At 39.3% G+C, this 19,859-nt stretch overlaps 2 protein-coding genes across 3 annotated transcripts; both read left to right on the top strand.

Annotated features, from left to right (window-relative positions):
- Positions 1–1,103: 1,103 nt before the first annotated feature.
- Positions 1,104–4,953, top strand: LOC104054423 (keratin, type I cytoskeletal 12). The gene is made up of 8 exons (XM_054088244.1): positions 1,104–1,750; positions 2,363–2,445; positions 2,662–2,818; positions 3,093–3,254; positions 3,353–3,478; positions 3,841–4,058; positions 4,310–4,392; positions 4,604–4,953. Exons 1-8 carry the CDS (start codon positions 1,106–1,108, stop codon positions 4,699–4,701), a joined length of 1,572 nt encoding a protein of 523 aa, XP_053944219.1. The 5' UTR covers positions 1,104–1,105; the 3' UTR covers positions 4,702–4,953.
- Positions 4,954–8,712: 3,759 nt separating this feature from the next.
- Positions 8,713–16,625, top strand: KRT222 (keratin 222). 2 transcript variants are annotated; one of them, XM_009555421.2, is made up of 6 exons: positions 8,713–8,847; positions 10,932–11,060; positions 11,885–12,105; positions 13,092–13,168; positions 13,353–13,458; positions 14,794–16,625. In XM_009555421.2, the coding sequence occupies exons 1-6, from the start codon at positions 8,752–8,754 to the stop codon at positions 15,005–15,007; spliced, it is 843 nt and encodes a 280-aa protein (XP_009553716.2). In that variant the 5' UTR covers positions 8,713–8,751; the 3' UTR covers positions 15,008–16,625. The 2 variants fall into 2 exon arrangements, with proteins under 2 accessions (XP_009553716.2, XP_053944228.1); XM_054088253.1 differs by having other exon boundaries at positions 8,733–8,929; positions 14,794–16,620.
- The last annotated feature ends 3,234 nt before the right edge of the window (positions 16,626–19,859 follow it).

Raw genomic sequence — 19,859 nt, 5'->3', positions numbered from 1 at the left:
AGTCACTGATACCAGGCGATCAATTCAGTTCTGCACCAACACTTCACTTAAAAGCCTTTGATCTACTGCTCACAAAATAAATCTCTGCCCAAAAAAGCACCTCTGCTCCTGGATGTAAGATTAACACATTTCAGTTGACAAATCCAATGATATAATTAAGACAGGATGAGGAAAAAAACAAATTTCTGTTTACCAAAATAACTTCAAAAGAAAAGCATATTGGTTTTGAAGGGTTTCCATGCCTAAAAAGAGTTATATTTGATTTTTAGATTTATGAGAAGCACAAAATACAAAAATCATTGTCCTTATTTTGAGATAATAAACTATTTAGAAGAAAAAAATGGTTAGTTTTCAGCTCAGAAGTGTAGGCAATTGGTATAGGCTATGCATATTACACAGAGATATTTCAATGACAAAAAGTTTAGGATAGAAAACACAATTATCAATTATGTTCAGTATAACCAGGTATTTTTATGTTTTCGTACTAATGATCAACCTGGAGATAACTGATTGTCCATGTGCATCTTCATACACTTTGGCTGATCACTTTTCTCACTTCTCATTAAACATACACGGAGCACTGATCTGGCAGAGGTTCATGCCAGAAACGTATTATGACAAGAAACACATTTTTGACACGCTTACTGGGAAAGAGGATATGAAAGGGATCATTCCACTGACTTAAGCATATTTCTAGAATAATAGCCCCAAACCAAGAAAGCGATGAATATGTAATGACAAAAAAATTATTTAGGAAGATTTAAATGCGAAAAGAATTTATGCGCTCCATTGCACATGGCAAAACATTATCCGGACGTCTCAGCTCTCCTCCACCCATTTCCCTTCATACAGCAAATACCTGGAGGGCATCAGATTTCCACTCCCATTGGCAATTTAAATTGGCACACATCATTTAGTCCAGTCAGGACACACTAAACTGACTTCCCTTCAAACAAGAGAGAGAGAGAATAAAAGATCTTCCCAGGAGGTGGGGACTACTGCCGAACCACCCACCGCGTTCCCAATATAAAGGTTAAACTGCTCTCTGCTCGCCCTAGTTCTCTGCTGTTTGCTTCTCAAAACAGATCAGGGCATCCTGAGCACCATGGCTCTTTCCATGCGCACCAGTGGTGGATCCCGGCAGTTCTCTTCTCGGAGCGGCCTTGGTGGAGGATCTCTGAGACTGTCTAGTTCTGGTGGTGGAGGAGGCTTTGGCAGCAGTGGACTTGGGTTTGGTGGTGGATCTGGTGGTGGATTTGGTGCTGCTTCTATGCTTGGTTCAGGCTCTGGCTTCAGCACAGGGTTTGGGAGCAGTGCAGGTGGAGGCTTTGGGAGCAGCTTAAGCAGTGGCTTTGGAGGAGGCTTTGGTAGTGGTTTAGGTGGTGGCTATGGCAGTGGTCTGGGCAGTGCTTTTGGTGGAGGTTTAGGAAGTGGTTTTGGCAGCAGTTCAGGTGCTGGTTTTGGAGGTGGCTTTGGAAGTGGCTCAGGATCCGGTTTTGGAAGTGGTTTCGGCACTGCTGCTGCTGGAGATGGTGGCCTTCTTTCTGGCTCAAAAAAAGAAACCATGCAGAACCTCAATGACCGTCTGGCTGCTTATCTGGACAAAGTACGGTCTCTGGAGGATGCCAACACTGAGCTGGAACGCAAAATCCGTGAGTGGTATGAGAAAAACGGCCCTGGAGCTGCTATCCCTGCACCTGGGAATGACTACAGTAAACATTATCCTGTAATTGAAGATCTTCGAAACAAGGTAGCAATGCAACGTACTTAACGTATCTTTAATTTGTAATTCACCTAACAATACTTTGGATAAAAATAGCAAATTTCTCCAAGAGCAAAAGCAAATTTAGTCTACAGTGCCAATGTTTGCAATAACCTCTGTCACGTTGCACCGGTATTGTGTGTTGAGTTCTTGGATATTAATGGCAGTTCTGTAGCTGCATGGCACAACCCTGTGACTTGGTCTAAATAAATGAGAGAGCAGTGATGGAATCTGGCTCAAGACGCTCTTGTAGACTAAAAAGTTTAAATTTTAATAAGTTTCATATTTCTTATATCACAAATTCAATTCCTGACCCAGACAGCCCACTGGCAAGCTCTTCACAGATCAGAAACTCCCCAGTCATATTGTGCAAATTGGGGTTCTGCCAGGAAGGGAAGCACATCGATTTGCAGAAGCTGAAAATCCATCCTAAAATTCCTAGTAAATAGTAATTTACTATTTTCATAGTAAATTATACAAGAGTCTAAGAAATCACATTTAATATTATTGTATTGAGGATTGCAGTTAAGTAAACAGTAGTCTGGTGCTGGAAAGCCATTTGGCTATAAAATCATTCCCTGAACATCGTTTGTATTCCAGATCATTAATGCAACTATAGACAACGCAAGAATCATTTTGCAAGTGGATAACGCCAGACTGGCTGCTGATGATTTCAGACTGAAGTAAGCAGAGCTTGATATCACACAAACTCTTACTAATATTTTAAGGAAAAAAACCTTTTTGTATTTAAGAATAACTTTCCTTTGACATAATTACTAAACAATATTATAATAATTATGTGCATTAAGATTTCATAGTAAAAGCTCTATAAGGACACAGCAACAGTTTGCATTTGACCTCATTAATGATGTAAAAAATCCTATTTAATTACTTTACAGATATGAGAATGAAGTGGCCCTTCGCCAGAGCGTGGAAGCCGACATTAATGGTCTGCGCAGAGTTTTGGATGAGCTGACCCTGACAAGAGCTGATTTGGAGATGCAAATTGAAAGCCTGAACGAAGAGCTGGCTTATCTCAAGAAGAATCACGAAGAGGTAGAGGTTTTCCCTTGTGAATTCATAATAAGGCAGATGGAATTGTGAAGTATCAAATGAATCCCTTATTTATGCCAGTGCAAGTTCCTTGGTTTCATTATTTGTTCTGTTTGCTTTTTGAGTTTACTAAATGCAAGAGTGCCAAAAAACCCCACACAAGCTGCACATTCTTGTTGAAACACAATTTATATGCCATGCATTTCTTTACGTATTTTTGGTAGAATTATTTTGACTTTTATTAACATAAATGTTTCTTTATTTTTAATCTCTCCAGGAGCTTCAGGGTATCCAAAGCACATCAGTCGGCCAAGTCAGCGTTGAAATGGATGCTGCTCCAGGCACTGACCTGACCAAGCTTTTGAATGACATGAGGGGACAGTATGAACTCATTGCTGAGCAAAATCGGAAAGAGGCTGAAGCATGGTTCAATGAAAAAGTAATAATCAGAGACACCAAATTCAGCAAAATGCATGTAAAATTGAGTTAAGTATTTGCAGCAGTAACACGGCACCCTGTTCTTCCTTGTCATTTCAGAGTGGGGAGCTGAAAAGGGAAATCTCCACCAACACTGAGCAGCTTCAGTCAGGGAAGAGTGAGATCACAGATTTAAAAAGGACTCTCCAGAGCCTGGAAATTGAGCTGCAGTCTCAGCTCGCCATGGTATGTTCTAAGGATGTTGCTAACCAGGCAGAGTAAACTTCCTGACTTCAAAAGAGTTATTAGATCTTACACTGTTCTACAGGATTTAAGATTTGGTTTTATTCCCTATTAAATCCTGCATTCTTTTAGTTCCTAAATAGCAGTAATATATATAATTGAATTGCAAGTATCACATAACACAGGAGACAAATGCTGATGTTTGAAGTCAGTGAAGCAGCAAAGGCCAGTTTTCGAACTGGTATTTCAAGAAAAAGAATCTCTAAGCATTGAGGCTGTGCTTATCCCCATCTTTTGGTTGGTTTTGTCTGTATAAAGAATACTTTTCCTTCAGTCATACATTGTTTAATATCCTTCTTACACAGAAAAAATCCCTTGAAGACACTTTAGCAGAAACAGAAGGAGGTTACTGTGCCCAGCTTTCACAAATACAACTCCAGATCGGAAACCTGGAGTCTCAGCTGTTCCAGGTCAGGGCTGACATGGAACGCCAGAACGCGGAGTATCAACAACTTCTGGATATCAAGACTCGTCTGGAAATGGAAATTGAAACCTATCGTCGCTTGCTGGATGGCGAGTTTGTGTAAGTAACTGGTTTATGTAAAATATCTCCTTGGTTTTATTCTCCCTAACAATATCCTTTCCAGAATAAAAGAGGTAAAAACAAGGGTACAATCACCCAAAGGCAGCAAGGCACAGACTAGGATTCTGAAATAATACGGATATGCTCTGCCTGATGAGAGGGAACCATCCTGCTCAGGATTTAAAACAACTCCATTTCTCTTGCTCCTGACAAACACTCTGCAACATCACTTCTCTTTGATTCACTTCCAGGAGCGCAGGACAGGCGGTGACATTTGAAAGCTCATCCTTGACAGGGTCCAAATCACAAACACAATCACTGGATTCATCTCAAGGTAGGTAGAACTCAATCGAATAACATTTTGTTTCTAAAGTCATTCTTATAAATAACACAGTACATGTTATTCCACTTAACTCCATCATAGAGTTCATCATAACAAGAAGCCGATTTGAAGGGAAAAGGATTTAACTGTTCATGCACACCTGCTGCTCTATCGTTTTTAATACTTTGATAACTATTTTTTCCCATTTCTTTATGATGTTTAGATCCTACCAAAACTAGAAAGATCAAGACAATTGTTGAAGAAGTTGTAGATGGAAAAGTTATTGCATCTCATGTCAAGGAAGTTGAAGAGAAGATATAAGGCACAGCCTGCGATTGCAAAAGATCTGTTCACTCAATGTTTCTTTCAAACTGAACATGGATAAATAATTTTGATCTTTTGTATGAAGTGATAAAAATAGATTGGCTTTTTACTAAGATTCTTTTACATAAATCAAAGCCTTTCCTTTCATTCTTAGTAGTCATGCAATACATTTTCTGCTTCAATCTATCGGTATTACTTGTACGGGTTTCACAGTGTTCTTTAAATTTATCCCAAATTCTTCATTCAATAACTAGAAATATGCTGCACACATTAGACATTTTATTAGAAATGCTTTTTTATCATTTTTAGTAATTAATAGATGAAATAGTTTTGCTATTCTAACTTCATTTTCCAGTTCTCTTGACTAATAAAAAGGCCTCAACAAGCTGTAAGATGTTAGTCTGCCTTTATTCTTCATTTAAGACTGTTGCTCCTGATTAATACTTGCCATTTTGTGGGGTATTTTGCTTTACCGCATATCATGTGCACGGCAGAACGCCCCGATTAATTACCCTCCACTAAATTAATCCTACTTCACAACACGTACACGTTAAAAAAAAATCTGTTAAATGGGGGATGAAAGGAATGTTTGATGGCTTCTAATCCGAAGCTATTGATGGAAGAGAGGGGTTTCTGCGGGATGGGAGTGGGGAGCAGCCCCAAGCAGCGGTGGCTCCGGGGCTCCCAGCGCCACCTCCCACAACTTGGACCAGGGCAGCGACAGAGAGGAACCGCATCCAAACCGAAACCGAGGACCAGCTGCAACCACCTTACACCTCACACCTCAACCCTTCCTTTCCAATCGAAATGGTGACGGTTTGGGGTGATGCTCACGTAAGACAAGGAAGCTCCTGTGACCTCCTACGCGTGTGTATCACTGGAAATCTCTGAGACACAAACGTTCTGCACGTTTGATCACATCCCTTAAGTACTGAACCAAAACTGTAATTCTAATGGGAGCACAGATTTCATACTGTGCCTCCAGTCTGCCTTTTGTAAAACCGACTACCAGCATTTCTTCTGCTCCCTTTGTGGAATCAATAAAAGCCAGGGTAATTAAAATAATAATCAATGCTACACAAGCGTGGCAGAACCGCAACACCTAAAGTCCAGTCAGTTAAAGAAAAGGCGCTGTGACAAGTATTATTTAGCGTTATTTAGATAGCCCAGAAGGATTAAACAGAAGAATCCTCTATCACACCAGTACAAAGAGGGAAGAACTTGAACACCTCTGGAGTAAACGCAACATCTTTCACAGTTTAAGGAAGTAATTTCTTTTCTAAAAGCACAGAACACCAGTGTCCCACTTTTTTGCCCTTTAAAAACAGTGCTGATAAATAAATGACAAGAACCTCACGATGTGCAATGTGTCTCAGTTAGACTGTTATAGCTGCAGACTACATTTTTTAAATTAAAATAATTACAATATAAATTAAAACAATAGTATCAGCAAGAAACAAACCGAGGCTGTTCATGTAGCTATGTTTGATTACCAGGAGTATCGTTGTATTGAAAGTTTAAGAACACAGACTGAAGGAATTTTTTTCTTTTAGACAGGACCACACACATTGTCCTTTGCTATCCATAATGTTTTTCTGATATGCAGAAAACCTGAAGCCACAATATCTTGCCCATTATTGACATCATCTCCATTTTGAGGAGAAAATAGTTTCTCTCTCATTTTCTTCTTCCAAAGACACAGATACTTTCAGTATAAATGTGTTTGGAATATGAAATAATGTCCATACCTCAAGGACCGCAACCGTGATTGCTACAGCATGATGATTCCCTACATCATTCAGTGTCGACTTCCACTGAATAATCACACTACCTACAAACACATTAATCCTGAATTTAACATTATGATCTAAAAGACGACTGAGAATTGCCCAGAGTGTAGGTGTGATATATGTAAAACCTAGAAACCACTCTATCGCCTTGTGACAAAGCAACAGCGGTGACCGAGCGCAGCCCACTCTCACCACAACCTGACTACATGACATCCCAGAACCCAAACAATTGATGCACAGTGTCCCAACTATAAAGTCAACTAAAATCCAGCATCTCTAATAAGATATGAACATTGAAAGCAGCTACAATTCAAAGCACATAAACGACAGTAAAGACACAATTGCTTATACCCATCTACCTTTAGCTGTCAGGGTTCTCGTAGCCCGATGTTCCCTTTGCACCTGAAAAAAAAGAAGATGAAAGTATTACTGCTTGTTTATTTTTTAAAAGCTTTAAAAAAATGTTATCAGCTGGCAAACATTTAGCTCTGGTCATATGAAGATTCATCCCTAGATGCTTGTTGATGCATAAAGTTTGGTTTGTGGGGCAAAATCCCATATCCCTGCAGACATCCATATTGAATTGCAAACTTAAGACACCTCGAATCGTTTCTGAATGCCAGCCAGCCTGGGCTTTTCCCGATGTAAAAGAAGATGTTCTGAGTTCCAGGGAACTGGAAGCACACTGTGAACAATTGGTACAGCAATGCAAAGAAAAAGGCAGATTTTAAAGTACATTTGAAGTTCTTCTGTGCTTAACTACACTGGCTCTTCCTATTAATGCTCACATTTTCCTAAAGCGCAGTACCATATGCTTGTTTAATTGATTCTGAACATTTTTACTCTGTGACTGTTCTCACACCATCAATGAAAAAGAGTCAGCACTTTGGATTTAGTACTACATAAAACTAAAATAACTGAAACACTCATAGAAAAGACAGTGGACAACAAAACATTCTCATCTCTGTCCAGGTCAGCTGAAAAACAGCCAGCCAAGACAAATAAAATCAGAACACAGGATCCCTTGACACGCGCCAGCGGACAGGGACAACAACAAGGAAGCCTTATGTACACAAGGAGACTTTTAAGTGGTATACTACTTTGACTTCTAAAAAGAAGAGCGTCTAGTAAAAGTTTACTGCCTTTTTTTCTCACTCTACTGATGTGTATTCTTATTTGAAGCCTAAAAGTGCACTCTATTCAGTAAATTTGTATTTTGTTACTGAAAGATGTTTTTTTTATTAAATATCTGATATTGTTCGTTACTGAAAAAAACCCTGCAAAACCAGTAAGAGCTGTTCTAAGCAGAGAAGATCATGGGGATCACACAGCAGCTAGCCCGGGAATAAAGAATTATTCACAGAAAATACAGCCCAGCAGACAAATGGTGCTTTCTGCATCACTAGTAGCCGTCAGGAAAGGTACAAGAATCCACATGTTCAGTGAAGCGCTGTGAGCGCCTTCAGAGACACACAGAACACTTTTTTCTGACAGCAGCTACCCACCTCTGAAGTGTAAACTCACCACAACTTTACACTCTGCAGAAGGGGAGCTAAACCCCTAACCTCGAGATGCACACGTGTTCTTTACCACTTGTAGTGCTTGTTCCTCTCCCTCTTTCCACGTTTCTGCCCATAAAACCACTGAAATGTTGGGTGAGAGGATGTCCAGGACCCCGCTCTTTTTTAAAATGTCTTCAACACGAGGTCAGAAACCTGAGGCTTCACCTCCCTGAGTCTCAAAAACCTTCAAGGATGGGAATCCTGTAACGTCCCTGGATGACCTGGTCTCATGCTGGTCAGCTGCTGAAGGCCCCTTCCAGCAGCTCTGCCATCAACTCAGGTGTCCTGCTGGAAAGCTGTGCCCTTCCCCTCCTCCCAGCGAATGCACTCTCAAGCTGTACAGCTGTAATCTTGTCCTTTCCTTTGCATTATATCTCTTAACCTGACATTTTTGAGGTTATAACAAACCAGTTCTAGCATAACAAAACATTGTATATATTAATTTCAGCACACCATTGAGGAATCATTTGAATTGCTGCAAAAGCGACAGACCTTGGCTTTATTAAACTTGCTTTTAGAAATGATTGGAAGCCTCTGATCTTTCAGTGCTTCTTCAAAAATCAAGCTCTGCAGCTTTAAAATCTGCCTGTGCTCTCTCGTTGGCTCACCCCTCACTGCAGGCAGCCAGGGCTCTGCAGCAGCCGGCTCATCCTATCACTAAGGCTGGGTTAGCCAAGGTGGAGGATGGGAGGAGAATGGAGCTCTCCGGGCTCCTCAATGAGATCAGGGCCAAATATGAAAGGCTCATCACCAGAAATCAGATAAAGACCATCATCTCAGCAAGGATCCAGGTAATGACTGCGTACAGACAAACACCTTCCAGAGTAAGGAGACAACCCCTGTCCATACAGTTCCTCCCTCAGCCTCTATGAGGTACAGTATTTCCTTTTCAATGCAGCGTAATATTGGGGAAGGGATCGTGGTTTTACTGCAGTAAGATGTGAACTAGAAGATACGTTTTGTTTCGGATACGTAATTCACACTGAACAAATGCTGTGTTGTGCTGTACCTGCAACAGGGATATTGTTGTAATTTAAAAAATGTGGAGATGTGCTGTAACCTGGTAACCTCTAGCACCGTTCGTTATCCCAAAGGAAAAGAAAATCTGGGAAATCAAAGGCAGTGAAAAGAATCCATTTATATAAAGAATGCTTTACCATTTTTAGCAACTATACTAAAAGAAAACTGTACCTCGTCAGGAACAATTTTATATTTTTCACAGTAAAACTATGTCATACTCTTCAGCAGATAGAATCTCTTCTTTCATACAGACTGATTAAATGGTATCAACACACAATACTGCTATTACAGATTTACATACAAAACAGCTCTAAAACCCAACTGGACTTTTAAGTAAAATAGCAAAACAATTTTCGGCCATCCAACATCAAGAAATTTGGGGTGGAAATGAGGTATTGTATCACCTTGTTGTGCTTCTTAGGCATTGCAGAAATTCCAGAGGGTTTTTTTAAGCACGGACCAGACAACTGCTGCAATCGGCTGATCGACACGGGAATCCAATGACACACAGCAGCTATGAATTAAACGGTTAAGCCAAGTTTACATTGGTGTCGGTCACAAAGCAGCCAATGTACATTGATATAATCTTGTCACATCAGTTCTTCAGTACTCAGGCAAAAAAAAAAGGATAAGCAAAGAATATTGAGTGTTCGTTTGTGGATTAGCTAAATTTTCACCAAAGCAATGGCATGATACAAGTACAATAAGTCAGTATGTTATGGGGTGAGAAAGGAAACCGATTTTACTTCATGTGACCTGAAGTAAAGATTTTATTTTCCTGGAGTTGATGGCATCACGAGAACCTACATAAAGCAGTAAAATATGCAGAAGAGTATGTCTGGCTTCAAGGGCTTGCGGCATCTTCAGTAAAACTCGGAATCAAAAGGCATACTAACTTCCATAAGCAAAACAATCATTCTCGAAGTTAAATGCACGAAGCTATTAACTACATCAACGATGAGCCCAAGTCTAAAATGACCCTACATATGCTCAGGGTCGGCTAAAAAAGACCCTACTTTTAATAGGACAGAACAAAAGCAAACCCCCACATTTTCTGGCAAACACAACATAGTGCTTGTTCGACTAATTACTTTTTTTCTAATAAGTTTCAGCCTTACTGATGGCAAATCATTTCAAATAATATTTTTGATCTGGATGAAGCTTATAGCAGGCACTTCACTACTGAACTGTCCCATTTAACACAGGTGACAGCATCTGCTCAGAGAGCACATCAATTTTTTCCTTCCTGTGATAGAGAAATCTTAAATAACCTGTCTTTAGAGGACAAGGGAAAGTGGTAGATTTGGATTCAGATTCTGTTCCTGTTTAAATGACTGGAGGCACTTGCTCTCAAATGACAAACTGAAATCCAGTCCATGGCTAGGATCAAGCAAAACATAATTACAGCAACTGTCAATTGGGTTGTATTCATGTAACCACTCCAAAGGGCTCTCTCTTTATAAGGCTGCTCTAAGAAATCAAAAATACATTAAAAACAAAGAACCTTATTCAAACCTGGAAGCTTGAACTGACTGCAATTCTTCTAATTTCCATGAAGTTAAGCCCATTTACCCTAGATCTGAATCAGGTCTCAATACAATTGGTTGATTTGTATGAGAATTCCTCTACAACGAATATGTTAGGGATAAAGATGAGGCCATCTACTGCCCATTAAACACGGCAGGATAAGAGGTCCCAATCTACATGGTATATAAAACATTAACTCATCACTGATAGCTTTAACAAATGTAGTATGAGACTCTAAAAAAATTCCAAATAGAGATTTTAATGTATGTATTTTATTTGCACTATTTGAATATTTTTAATATTGTTCTCTTGTTTATATCCCCTGTAGCTAGAAGAAGCTACAATTAAAAGAATGGACGAAGATGCAGAAGCATTAAAGGCAGCCAGAGCAGAACTTTGTGAAGCGAGACGGCAGTGGCACCACATGCAGATAGAAATCGAATCTCTTCACGCTGTGGTAAGCATCATAAAATGAAACTTGAAATCTCCCAGAATAAATAAATCTTTTTCGTTATGTAGACTCTTCCCCAATTAAGTTTATGCAACAGCCCCATACACTGGACAACAGAAACACATCACAGAGAAATGCACAGTTTTGCATGGACCTGCAGCCCTTAGAATCATGGAATCATTCAGGTCGGAAAAGACCTCTAAGATCATCCAGTCCAACCTCTCTTCACACAGAGTTCTCCCCAGCATACAATGACCTGGACATTTACTCACATTTAAGAGAATCAAATATTTTGATTCATGATCTGCCATTCAATACACAAGTGTTCTCATGTTTTCATGGAGGCCAAACATATATTTGCGTGACACTCTCTCATCAAGTCCCTGGTCATTTTGCCTAACCAATTCACATCAAGTTTATAACTTTTTTTGAATGTGTGGACCAAATTTATCAGTTCATTCATGATAAAACAGGTCAGCAATTTGCTGAATTTAGTAATACAGTTCATCAGCTATGAGGGCAGGCGTACCACTCGGTGTTCATACAGTACTAAGCTGGATCTGATTTTAACCATACAGGCAAAACCAGAGATCTGTAAAATCAACGGCAGTGGATTATTGCTACACAGGAGGGTACATTTTTTTATCCTATCTTAAATTATTACAGATTTTACTAGAAAATTTCTCAGCAAACGTACTACCTTGAAAGCTTTGCCCAAGCTCCTATTCTTAAAAGAACTGATGTGAAAATACAGATTGTTAATGAAAACTCCATATAACATCTCCACGCATATACACTCAAAATCTTAAACTATGAGTTAAATTTCACAGGAAAAGGGTTTGGAACGTTCCTTGCGTGCCACAGAGCAGCAGTACCACATGCAACTACAAACTTTAGAAGCTGAGATTGAATGCTTGGAGAAAGAGCTGCTGGAAGTGAGAAGAGGTATTGAGAAACAGCTTCAAGAACATGAAATCCTCCTGAACACCAGGATGAAGCTGGAGGAGGAGATAGCAACCTATCGCAGTCTGCTTGAGCAAGAAGAGAACAGGTACTTGTTGTTTAGTGGAAAAGTACTCAAATTTATCTTCCATTTCTGAACTTCTTCATTGAAATAATCATCAGAATTGTAAAAACATGAACCAATCGTTAAAAGATTCCGGTAAAAAATACTTAGAAATGGTTTCATTACCACTTAACTCCACTGACTCCACACTCATAGAGTTCCTCCACGATACATTACAGATAACAGCACGCTGACTGTATCCTCATGGGAGGCACTGCATGTTGCTGCAGACTTGGCACGCCAGTAGCTGCTTGACGTGGGCTCTGTTTTTCTCAGAGCATTGATGAAGCAAGGCCACACACATGGAGGTCTGAGACAGGAGTTCAGGGCCCATCACATGGCAGATGTCTGTTTGTGCACAGTTACAGCACGATATCATTCAAACACATTGGGAAGTTCCCCTTGGTAAACCACTATTTAAGAACATACCCTCCAGTGGTGCCCTTTCCTATCAGCCAGGGAGGCAGCTACAGACATGTAAACAACCACGAGGATCAGAAAAAGGCAAAACTTCATATCTTGGTATCTTAACAAACCCAGGCACTCGATTCCAAACTCTTTCAGTGGAACATCACTTCCTTCAGTCCTTTCTACAGAAAACAGAGGGTTTCTGTCCAGGAACCTCATGCTTCTCCATAGGAAGATTCCAGACTGAGGACTGTGTTTCATAGTTAATGCTTCCAACTGTGAAAATGCACACAAATTGACATCAATAAAATCAAATAGGTCTCCCTGGTACATAACAAAGTGACTAAAAACTGTCCAAAGACAATGATGAAATTGCAAAGATATTTTCAGCAACTTAGTTCAGTTCCATCCTCAGAATGAGAAATCTTAAACTGTTACTGCAATCAAACAGAACTTCCCATGGGTCTCATATTTTTAATTTTTTCATAGCTGCTCCTAAGAAAAGTTTTGGAATAAAGTAAGTCAGTATTATTAGATGACTGTAACAATTTTTATTTTTGCAGGTTCCGTTGCTCTCTACCTGACCAGAAGGATGACAAGAAGCCGACCACTAGCAAGATTGCCTTTACCCTGCCATCAGGTGAGGTTTTAGACACTTTTCCCTTAGGGAATTACAAACCTACAGGAGGCTCCTGACTGCTGACAAATTACTGGATATTACAAAAGGATCTTTCTTCTATAAAGGAGGAGGAAAAATACCTCTAGGTCCTCTCTCCTGACTTTACTCTTCCGCATGCCTTGTGTATCTGCATTTTCTTTTACAGAGAGTGTAAAGAAGCAAGAAAATGAGAAGGTGGAGCTGACGACAAAACAAGCAATCCTAGATGGAAATATTACGAAGGAAAGTGCTGAAGCTCATGGCACTGTACAGTAAGATAAACATGAATTTAACAAAGTAACAATTGAAAGTGAAGGGTGGGCATTACACTTCAGTAGCTTTGAGTTTTCCTTTGTTTAGTATAAGTTATACCATGCCCATGCAGCCAAGAAGCTTCAGAGTAACGATTATAGTTCTTCGAGTTATACTGAATGGCATGTTTTAACAATGAGTTAAATGTTAAAGTTCTTTTTATTAGCATTTACTTCTTAAGCGAATAGTATCATGATGATGATTCTGATTTGTAATTTCTGTTTCTGTCAAGAATGAAACTATGAATAATTCATTTAGTTAAGGCTGAAAGCAAAAAAGCCCAGACCATGTTTGCAAACTCCCTCTGGGGCATATTTATGCACATAAATTGAGGCTTGGCTGCTCTAACTTGCTATTTGGAAACTCCTACGTTTCACCAATTACTACAGAGGTAACAGAGAGCTTGGCTCCTGAGTGGGCATGTGAACGTCTGTTTGTGTGTATTATTCACCTTAAATTACTTTAATAGTATTGGATTGCCTCTTTTTTGGATTTTTTTCTGCTGCTCTTCAAGCTTTTTTGTAGACTAGCACTTAGCTTTACATTTAAAAGAAGCTGCAGTGTTCCATGTCAGTAGCACTGAACTGTAATCAGCAGTTGAAAATGTGCAGAAATTCTGATTAAAACTCAATGCCATCCACTGGCCATCCACGGTCCATCCCTGCAGCCTATTTTCACACGTGAGCTTTGTTCATCTCATACCTCCTCTCAGGTTTGCACGAGGCTCTTGGCTGAGTAAAGTTTACTCTGCTCCCACATCTGATCCTGACACATACTTACAGAATTAAATCAACACGACTTGGGTACCCAGTGGTTATTAAATCAGTTGGGTTTTAATTCCCCCTATCTTACTTCTGCTCTTTTTTTTCTTTCTTAATTTAATGTAGAACTGTTCTCTGAGATTTGGATCTGAACTACATTTTTCTCCTCCCTTTTTTGAAGGTTTTCAGACACAGGAATTCTGTCCTGCCCGCTATAGTACAGAGGTTTCTTGCAAAGTTTTTGAGCTTAGATTCCAAACTTTCTCCTTGGAAACAAACTGCCTGCTGTGTTTGGAACGGTGGTTTTGTAGACACACAGACTTAAAAGTATACAAGCAAGAATAGAATGAAACCTCGCCTTTTAGTTAGGAGAATGGCCCTATGAAAAAGAAGAAAAGTCTAGTGTTTCAGTACCCGTCTAAAATAACTTGGCACTTTATTATGCAATTGCTTTCTACATTTTAAAAACAATCCTGAAGACACATTTTTCATATTGCCTGAAGAATCATAAACACATTTGCTTTATTGTTTCAGGACAGAAAAAGTGGATGAGGTTATTAAAGAATGGGAAGGTTCTTTCTTTAAGGACAACCCTCGCTTAAGGAAAAAATCCGTTTCATTGCGCTTTGACCTCCATCTGGCAGCAACGGATGAAGGATGCCTACACACTAAAAAGAAAACCCTTCCCGACATTGAAGTCAGGCTGGTAATGAGGAGATCTTGCAGTATTCCTTCTATCAAACCTTAACCTACAGCAAATTAACCCAACGTTCAGCTCCAACAGGCTCTGGAAATAATCCTGGATGGATTTACACGGCCTCCTATCCTGCTACAGCTATGAAATCTTACTGAGTACTTTGATTAACACAATAAAAACATACAAGTCTTTTAAAAGAAAGGGAGAAGAGCAAGGGAGTTAAGATTCCAGGAAACCTAACTTCTACTAGTTTTATACTCTGGGTGCAGCCCTTTTATTTTCTCATTGTTGTTGTCGTTTCGTAGAATTTCACCAATTACAAAAATTAAACAATAACTTTATACTTTTGACATATTTTGCCTTTATAAAAAAGAATTTGCTTTCTCTTTCTAGAAATGAGAAATTCATATTCCATTCTCTTAATTATTCAGTAGTGCATACACATAACAACTGATGAATCCTTGTAACAATTTATGTTAGAACCGTGATACTTCTCGAAATATATTTTAAAATAATACTTTCTAGCAGCAAAAATGTTATACAAAGACGCTCTTAACACTCATAAAATATCAACAAATTATTTTCTTTTAAAAGCGGCTGGTATTTTTAAATTAATTTTTTAGGCAACAACTGAGCAAAAATGTCTTTCCCTTACATAACTGTACGCACATTCTTAAAAGTGTTATTACAATAAGACTTCAGCCATATTATTCCACTGATTCTGAAGCATTAATTTCCAGTGAAAATCAATCATTCCTTTATGTGTCCACATGTACCTGTACGACAGCTGAATCAGCCATAGCAAGAAGAATTATACTCTTTAACTGTTCAAATGTATGGAGTCAAACAACAGTTTTAATGTTGCTACTTCAACAAATTCCTTTTCTGACAAATATTAAAGGAAGGTTCTGATCTTGATCTGACACACACAAGTCACTATTGTGCAGAGTACAACTATCATAGTTTAAAGTTAAATGGACAAAATAAGGGCTACATATTCCAAGTAAAATTCTACCATAAGTATCCCCCTCTACTGCTCCAGGTAGCTTTGGGCAAAGTACAGTAGATGATCTTGTATCTGTACACAGAAAAAACAGAATACAAACTCAGAAATACTCCTTTATAACATTATGAGAACAATTTCAAACAAAAACTCCAACAAAATAAGATAGGAATGATTGTTTATGAGGCTTTTTTAAGAGGATTGTAGATGTCACAAACTCTGACCGAAATCACTGGGATCGCAGGGGCTCAGGTTCTAGAAGAACCACATACTGTGGATTTACAGCAGCATGTAAAAGATTAATTTAAGTGTCGGTATTTGCCTTATTACTTATGGCATGTGATACAAAAACTGATCCTACAAATTCTGCCACTGTTAAGTTACGCTTCTATCTTTTGTTAATGGTAAGAACAATGCATTTATATCGCCCACAGTACTGTATCTACTGTATGAAGCTGGGTAATTATCATTAACCTTGATACTGATCTGGTGTTGTTAATACTTGAGTATTTGGCATCCTGAATGTATTAGCCTGCTCTAGTATTTTCACTATGCAGCTTTCCTTTATGCTTATACACTGTACATTTTACAATACTTGAATTTAAACTAAGTTTCAATTGCTTTAAGGCACTTTAAACAGGGATATGAATTTACCAAAGTAAGCGGTAGTATTACAATTAAAAAGTAATAAAATGGCTGCTGCCCATGCATATTTTGTGAGTTTTAATGTGCATACCTTAAACAGAAAGAAGTAACAGGGAAATACAAAATAAAAGTTGCAGATAAGAAAATCTGTAACGCTACAACCATGTGGGTTTTTTTTCTAAGCTCTCCTCTACAATTCAAAAGACACAAATTCCCTAAGAACCCTTATCCTAACACAGAAGGTGAGGGTCCTCCTGCTACACAAATTACTCTTCTTCTGCTAAATGCAGTAACCCTGTCAAGATCTTAAGTCCTTTGTTCCAAGCGTCACACAAGAAAGAACAGAAGACAGCATCTGGCATGGTTTAGGGAGTGTTAGGAATGGTTGGACTCGATGATCCAGTGGGTCCTTTCCAACCTGGTGATTCTGTGATTCTGTGAAAGTTTACAATCTAAAAGATGAGATGAGATGACGTGCAAAGATAAATAGCAGGCAAACACGTAACAAACTTAGCTTAATACATCCATCTTTAAAATTGCTTATCCTTTATGCAGGAAAAGGTGGCGTACAAAAATTACTGTACAAATCCATGGAAGTGATTGCCATCTTGACCATAAACTTAATGGAATAATCTTACTCACAGACCTTTTTTTCAACCCAGATGCATCTAGCTTATTCTCAGACCTATGCCACTTCTTGGGGTATTATCTTGTCCAGCATAACTCTAGGTTTTCTTTTCCCTAATGACAGGAACCTCATCCAGCACAGTAAAGAACACAAATCCGACTACACTTTGCAATAGAACCACCACAGGATTTTAGAAGAGAAAAATTACTGTGTAACTATAGAAAACACTGTCCAGGATACTAAGTAACTACAAAAAAAGGTTGACTTTATTCATATGTTATTTCATCCACATAAGGGCCTGAGCTCAGGGTTTCTGCAGCCACCTCCCTCACAGCAAAAGAACATCCTGGTGAGAAGATTCCTCCTTCCACAGAAGTTGCCATTGTGTAACACCAGTCTGAACTGAAACAACCGACATAAACCCAGTTGCCCTCTTTTATGATCATGAAACCTGATGCTCTAAAAAAAATCAAAAGGCTGCAGTTCAATGGGTGTTTTGTTAACACAGGACTCCACAGGCAGCCCGCTCCTGCCGGTACAAGTTGTCGTCCTCCTGCGGGATCTCCTTCATGACCTGCATCAAGAATCACTCCTACTCCAGAGGTGGTTCAACCTGTTGTTTGCTACATTTTCTCCCAGTACATCTCTGTCTTTTGCATTATTCACAAATCTCATCTCTTCAAACATAAAGAGCTTACTCTTTTGTCCGTAAACTACGAAACTTCTGCTAGTGTTAGTGCAAACTCCACGTGGGCAGAGGAAAAAGAAGTATTCACAGTAACATCTCACCCTGGTTTTAGGTCACTTTTAAGCTTAATTTTAGAAAATAACACATGAAGCCTGATAATATGGCAAAGAATTCTTCACCTCTGTGCTCCCAATTAAATTCAGACTAGCTGAGCAACTGACATTCAATACCTGTAGTTTCATTGTCTCAGCCTACTTTCCAATGAATTTATGTCCTCGGTACAAAGCTTATTAAACTGTTGCTAATTAAAACAGTTGGCTAAGAGCCATCTATTTGGAGTCCCTCTGTACGATGCCATATAACCAATCCTACTAACTCAGTGAAACCACTCACGTCCTACAGTGTATTAAACAGTGAACACAGGCAAAGTCTTTCCCTATCACAACGTGGAAATTAGGCAACTAGCAAAGTAAAAAAGAACCCATAAAACAAAGGAAGGAACTCATTGCTGGCTCTGAAAATAAAGGCAATTATTCAGAACTACTAGCAAGGCAAGTGACTACCACTGAACATACACACACACCATACAATAAGCTATGCAGAATTTATTTGAATGTTGTCAACACTAAATGCATTTTGATGCTATCCACAAAATCCTGTTATTATTAAAAGTAGAGATGAATGCACGCAGTGGTCAAAACCAGGGGGGGGAAAAGAACAAAACAAAGTTATTTTTCACCTCTTAACAAGTATTTACTCACCTTTTCTTCACAACCATGCTGCCCAGGTGAAACTGTAGACTAAACAGAGGCGCATTTGGTTGGCTGACTGAGGAGTCTTTTCAATCCTTACTTTCTTTTAATTATCAAATCAAAGTGACAGATATTGTGCTGCATGTCAGCAGCTATCCGCTGTGGCCACAGAGAGCACACTGTATGCAGATGACGGCAGAGTTACTGTCTCTTGTTCATAAAAATGTGCTTATTTAAGAACAAAAAAAAAAAATGGGCTAGACAGACTGTCTGCATCAAGAATAAATGGGCCTAACTTGCAGCAAGCCGGTATCATGTTCGATTAGCTTTTCTTCTTTTTCCCTTTCTAGCATCTTTTTGGGTTAAGTAAGTATCAACTATCTCTTTCTGTTAAAAAAAAATCAAAAATATATCCACTCTCTCAGCACGAACATCCACTGTTTGGTTTTCCTTCAGCTGCCATTCACTGTATCCACCAAAATCCTCCTTTATGGATGTCTAGAAATCCATCTTATAAGCCATATGACAGCATTTCAATGCCAAACCTTACGTTTCCATTTTTAATTCTGTCACTTCAACAATTTTCACTGTATAATAGACTCCGACGCTGAATGCTGAGGTCTGAAACTCTTCATCTTCCATAGACATCAAGAGCCACAAGGTGTTCTGTGTTCTCTATCTGCAAGCTTTTTCCCTCCATGTGTGAAACCTTCATAAATTTCAGCAGATCATTCTACATAGTTCCACTGCTCCTAGCACAGCCTGTAATTCATAATTCTCTGTGACAGCACACTTGAGTTAGTCAGTCTGATTTATTATAGCTCAAAAGTCCTGGAGGAGGCTGAGGGGAGACCTCATCGCTCTCTGCAGCTCCTGGAGCGGAGGTTGTGGTGAGGTGGGTGCTGGGCCCTTCTCCCAAGTGATGGGATGAGAAGAGATAGCCTCAAGTTGCACCAGGAGAGGTTTAGATTGGATATTGGAAAAATTTCTTTCCTGACAGAGCAGTGAAACCCTGTCAGAGGCTGCCCAGGGCAGTGGGGGAGTCTCTGTCCCTGGAAGGGTTAAAAAACGTGCAGATGTGGCACTTTGGGACATGGTATAGCAAGGAGCGTGTGGTTGGGCTGACAGTTGGACTGGATAAGCTTGAGTTCTTTTCCAGCCTCAGCGATTCTGATACAGTATATGGA

The sequence above is a fragment of the Cuculus canorus genome, chromosome 25, assembly GCF_017976375.1.
Source record: "Cuculus canorus isolate bCucCan1 chromosome 25, bCucCan1.pri, whole genome shotgun sequence".
Lineage (NCBI taxonomy): Eukaryota > Metazoa > Chordata > Aves > Cuculiformes > Cuculidae > Cuculus > Cuculus canorus.
Note: the sequence above shows the minus strand (reverse complement) of the source record. Positions and strands in the feature narration are given on the sequence as shown.